The sequence below is a fragment of the Lactuca virosa genome, chromosome 3 (genome assembly GCF_052849685.1).
Source record: "Lactuca virosa cultivar CGN04683 chromosome 3, Lactuca_virosa_CGN04683_v6, whole genome shotgun sequence".
Taxonomy (NCBI): domain Eukaryota; kingdom Viridiplantae; phylum Streptophyta; class Magnoliopsida; order Asterales; family Asteraceae; genus Lactuca; species Lactuca virosa.
The window spans coordinates 54,332,291-54,337,588 of NC_136428.1; the positions used below are offsets into that span (position 1 = coordinate 54,332,291).

At 33.7% G+C, this 5,298-nt stretch overlaps 1 protein-coding gene across 5 annotated transcripts; it reads left to right on the forward strand.

The window, feature by feature from the left end:
* The first annotated feature begins 719 nt into the window (after window positions 1–719).
* LOC145165716 (uncharacterized) lies at window positions 720–4,495 on the forward strand. 5 transcript variants are annotated; one of them, XM_079084536.1, is made up of 11 exons: window positions 720–1,409; window positions 1,678–1,806; window positions 2,099–2,160; window positions 2,307–2,362; window positions 2,455–2,571; window positions 2,731–2,833; window positions 2,983–3,063; window positions 3,206–3,299; window positions 3,383–3,437; window positions 3,881–3,949; window positions 4,239–4,495. In XM_079084536.1, the coding sequence occupies exons 1-5, from the start codon at window positions 1,235–1,237 to the stop codon at window positions 2,492–2,494; spliced, it is 462 nt and encodes a 153-aa protein (XP_078940662.1). In that variant the 5' UTR covers window positions 720–1,234; the 3' UTR covers window positions 2,495–2,571; window positions 2,731–2,833; window positions 2,983–3,063; window positions 3,206–3,299; window positions 3,383–3,437; window positions 3,881–3,949; window positions 4,239–4,495. The 5 variants fall into 5 exon arrangements, with proteins under 5 accessions (XP_078940662.1, XP_078940664.1, XP_078940661.1 ...); XM_079084538.1 differs by having other exon boundaries at window positions 3,397–3,437; XM_079084535.1 differs by having other exon boundaries at window positions 3,206–3,437.
* The last annotated feature ends 803 nt before the right edge of the window (window positions 4,496–5,298 follow it).

A 5,298-nucleotide genomic window follows, 5' to 3' on the forward strand; every position in this document is an offset into this window, starting at 1 on the left:
GCCATATTTATACCCATTGGGGTTTACGGCCGTAAACACCTTGTTTAGGCCGTAAACTCCAAACTCTTGGAGTTTTGGAACTTTATTGGTGCACAATAAACCCTAGGGTATCCTCTCTCCTGTTATCTCTTGAAGTACTAACTTTAAAACACTCAAATTGACTCCAAAATGCTTAACAGTTAGCAGAAACAGTTTTGACTTCTATTGAAGTGAATGGTTGTACAGAATAGAAATTTCAGGTTGTCACATATAGCCTTATATGACATTGGAGATGCTTGAAGTCTAATGTATGATACTAATTATTGCAAGAGAGAAAACACATGAGTGGGGTGAATTGCTGGAAATATAATTTAAAATACAAAAAGACTTTGGAATAGTTGTAATATCTAAGTATAAACAAGTAATTTCAAAAGTTAAAAAGAAAGTCCTCCGGGAACACTCAAGCATACTTGCTCATTATCGAATCCTAATCTCATTCCAGTAAGCTTGTAATTCCACGAAAAGATCAGTCTCATTCTCATTAACCTTCCAATAACGATAAAACAAACGAAGTTAATCCTGCTCAGAAAAGTCACTGGGGTGGATCTGAAAACACTCAAGCTTTCCACACATCTTCTTGAGATCACCATTCAACTTCACATTCCAACACCCACGAATGTCAAGATGTTTAAGTGACTTGCATTTGGTAAGGATTTCAGAAAGCCCCCAATCACTAAAACTACCAAAACAGAGTTCAATACGCTGTAGGTTTGGCATGGTGTCAGCTATGGTTTTTGCTTCAGAATTATTAATAGGCCAATAACGTTGTGGAGGAAGGTTTCATTTCAAGTGAAGTAAAGACTTGCATTGGTTACCGAATGCTGCAAGGCCTTTGGCACTGATCTTGGAGCAATAGTTGATATTCAAAACTCTGAGATTTGGCAGTGGTTTTAGATGATTCAGTACCAGAGTGTCAGTGAATCGACTCAATGGGACTTCAAGCACTTTCAGACATGGACTGCAAGAAAAAGGGGCAATTAATCATACACCTTACGTGCATACACAAATTGAAATGATGCGAAAACGTACCAGTTAACCACGGACAAGAATCCGGATGATCCCATACGGTAGACAAACAGTCGTTCAACCGTAAAATTGCTCCGTCGTATCAACTTATTCACCGCCCGGTTAACCGCACGTAAACTGCGATTGCGACGCCGACACCAGGCTGGGATATCGATATCGATCCAACAGTATGGGCCCGACGCTACTTCCATCCACGATTTGCACACCAGCGGAACACACCTCGATATTTCTTCCACTGCCAATCTCAAGAAAATCGATGCCAATATATCCGGGTGCAATCCCTCCCACGTCCGCCACTCCGACGATTTTTCATCAATCGATACCAGAACATACACGCGCCTTAGGTACATTTCATTCCTAGGTTTTCTCTATAGACAATCAGCCAAATCACCCAAGAGCGTATATCGACATTCCCATGAGACTCGATAAATCCTTATTCCTTTCCTTCAATCGATACTTGTAACCTTATCGATTTCATATATACATTGAATCGATTTCATATATACATCGAATCGATCCTATGTGTTCTTCTTCTACTGTTACAAATTGTCTACATGAACTCATTTTCTTCTTCTTTTTCTCTTTCTCTCTCCAATCCATCAATGGATGTAGCTGTGATCGATTGGAAGGATTCAAAGTTCGAAAAGGACATGCTTTATGAAGACATTTACGCTCCTCAATGGATTGATTTCTCCAATCATGATGCTCCTGTTGATGATGAAGCTTGGTTCTGCCGCCCTGGTGATTTTTTGTTCTTCTGTTCTTATACATGCTAACTGTTTAGTGATTTTCATATGCAATGGATTGTTTCTTTTCAGATCTTTTTGGTGGTAATTTTGATATGCAGTCGATTCCATTACATTTGCTGATTTTTACTGTAACTTGTAATTGTTAATGTTTTCGGGTTATGTTTAAGAATTTACGATGACTTTGATCTTGTAATTGTAACTGTTATGTTATTCGAACTTCAAAAGTCAAAATTACATCGGTTTTTATTGATTTATGTTGTTATGTTCATGATTGTGGTTTACAGATTGTGATCATCCAAAGACGGTGGAAGATTTCTTCAGGCAAAGAACCCCCAATTCCGCAAAGGTTCTAATTCTCAGATCTTGTTTGATTTCTGTTTCATTGTACTCTTAATCAAATCCTTTTCACGAGATCTACATATGTTTGATTTGATGAAATGTGTATTAATAGTCTAGATAACTAACTGATCTTCCATTTATCTTTCCATGTAGCTTCCTAGATCGGTTAGCGTTTCTGAGATCCCTGAATTTAGTGATCGAAATCGCAGGTATGAATATACAAACTTTATTTTATAACAATAAAGTCCAATCGAATCCATGGTTTATGAACCCTAAATCACATTTATATTTATGTTCATAGAGATGCAGCATTGAAGAATTGGTCCTTGTGCTTGATTTGAATTGAACTTTGGGTATATTAATAGCAATATTATATTTGACTCCAAAAGTTTATTCGTTTGAAGAAAAGCCATCCAAGGTAAATTTCTTGAACACACTTATGTTTTAATTCCGTGTTTGCAAATTTCTAGGTTTTTACATCTGAATTCTAATTTTCGGAATTCTAAATTGATTGAATCGTTAATTTGATTGTATTGTTCTATAAATCAGCCATTTATAATCTATAATTTTCATGAAGAAATTTGAAGGTTTTATGGAGAAGGAAAACGGGAAGAGGATGAATCAGATGGAATGTGATTCCCTGTTCTCGGGCAAGGAAAGAAATGGGACTTACTATATAGGTAAAACTTCATCTTCTTCATATCTGTGTTGTTCTTTGATACTAAATGTCTCATTTTATAGATGCTTATTATGTCTTACTAACCACCTTATATTATCTCATTTAATTCGAATAACTTAAAAAAACTTTATTTGAATGGTTCTTTCTCAGTTATCATCGTGTCCATGTCAGCTATTTGGGATCCAGAAGAAAACATATCTCGACATTTTAACCAACTCTGCAGTTAATCAGGTGAGATGCACATGAGGTTTAATTTAAATAGTTATCTGTTGCCATAAAAGTTTAATGTTTGGGTTGTATTTCCTGCGTTTATTTTATTATCATCCAATTGTATGTGACTGGTAGTGGGTTTGTACATTTTTATTGTGTATAGGTGAATGGTATAATTAAGCTTGAGGAAGAGGTTTTAAAATTGGCAGCTTTTATGGAAATTTAGGATGTGAACGAGATTTATAAGGGGTTGTTAGGTAAATATGGCGGTATATGAATTTTCAATATTGATTATGCTTTTCCTGTACCTATTTATTTTTATAATGACCATTGTTTTTAGTTTTATTTGTTTAGTGTTGATATTAAATCTCCAATTTTTCTCCTCTGATCACCAGGTACCATTTTTTATATCTATGTTTTTTTCTTATGCTACTTACTAGTGGTAATCGCATTAGAGTTTCTTGCATCTTTTATATGTTATCATTATTTTTTTTAAAACCTATTTATTCAATTGTGCTTTTGGGTTTCTTCTATAAAAATTAAAACTAAAGAGTAAGGATGAAAACGTGAATGTATTGAGTTCCAAATAGTATGGTTTTATATGACTTTGTTGTGGAGCTTTTGGATCAAGGCCATGAGGTTTTTTAAACATAATGGATTTTAAAGAAAGGCTATACCTAAAGCAGAAGCAAGAAAAAAAATAATGGATTTTAAACATATTTGCTTGATTTTCAATCTTTTTATATTTTCATATTACTTCAAACTTGGATTTTTTGGCGAGCTTACCGCATAGAATCGATGAGATTCAGTGTTACACTGTTTGCTATACCATTTTCAGTGCTTCCTAAAATCAAGAATGGAGGATAACTCGGCCAATCAAAACAATCAGCAACAACAGCCACCTAATGTAAGTTATTGAATCATGTTTAATCCAATACCAACTTTGGATTTTTGTTTATCTTCAATGTTTCTGCTTTGTGCTACTTTTATCTGATTTTCATTTTTTCCTTAATTTGGTTATAGTTGCTCATCAATTTTTGTCGGCATTCATACTTTCCATTAATTTGAATTGCTTTGAATTTGAATTTAGTACTAATGCTTGAATTTCAAACTTTCATTCAGTTTTAATTATGTTTGTAATGTGTATTATGTTCTGGTTTTTCATTGTTTATGATGCTGATATTGGTACCTTGCAGTCTAAAATGGTTCTTCATAATATTGAAAATAGTGTAGTGACCGAGCCTATTGTCATCAAACGTCGCAAGCAAGTTGTGAAACTGTACTCAAAAGGAAATTTAAATATTATTAATATTATCATATAGTTCATGAATCATTGATAGTTTTTATGTATTTGAGCCCATACAAGGTGAAGCTGGGGTATGTAATCGACATTTCCCCCCTTTCATTTATGTGTTCTTTTCTATCTATTACTGTTAAGGACTATTTTTTTCCACATTAAGTCCTTAAGAAAGTGGCTGAATGGGTAATGATGTCTGTATAGATAAAGTCTTGCATAAATATGATTTGTTTCTTTGAATAAATTGTCCTAATGAATATAAATTACCATTTTACCTTTACATTCCAACAAATAAAGTTATTGTGTCCATATTAAGTATAATAGAATCAATAATATATAGATGTCCAATTAATTGCTTAATTCATTAAGGATTTAAGTACAAACGAAACAGTGCCTTAGCTTCATAAATGATAATCCAATAACTTCCTTTTGTTATGTTTTTGAAGTTCAAAATTTACATCTCCTTTGGTGGAAAATAGATTTGATTTTGTGTTGATGATTGTCCCTGTGGTTTGTGGTAATCTGTGCATTTAGTCCCTAAATTTTTTTTCTTAACTCGGATGGTCCCTAAAATGTATTTTGGTTGCACGTTTGGTCCCTGTATGATTTAAAAAGACTATTATGCCCTTAATAATTTTTTTCCTAATTAATTTTATGATTTATATATTTATTTTATAATTAAGTTTTTGATTTATATATTAATAAATTAAAAAAAAGAAAAAAAAATAAAACATTTTCCTAAAACCTAAGCAAGGTTACGATCTCCTTCAACCCATTCTTCTTCTTCAAGACTTCAACTCTCCTCTTCGACTATCACCCACCACTTGAATCACCGGCACTTGTTGATATATAATTACCAGAGATCCACCACCATTCTATCAGAGTCCATCACCACTGCCACTCTGCCGCCCACTACACACCCCACCTTATCAGATCTCTTTTTAATTTCCTGAAATCTT

Bases quoted from the DNA above. Each gene is read 5' to 3' on its own strand.
- LOC145165716 (XM_079084535.1), top strand. From the start codon at position 1,235: ATGGGCCCGACGCTACTTCCATCCACGATTTGCACACCAGCGGAACAC. The intron at 1,410-1,677 runs GTACATTTCATT...CAATGGATGTAG, and splicing joins AGAACATACACGCGCCTTAG to CTGTGATCGATTGGAAGGAT. The intron at 2,161-2,306 runs GTTCTAATTCTC...CTTTCCATGTAG, and splicing joins GAACCCCCAATTCCGCAAAG to CTTCCTAGATCGGTTAGCGT.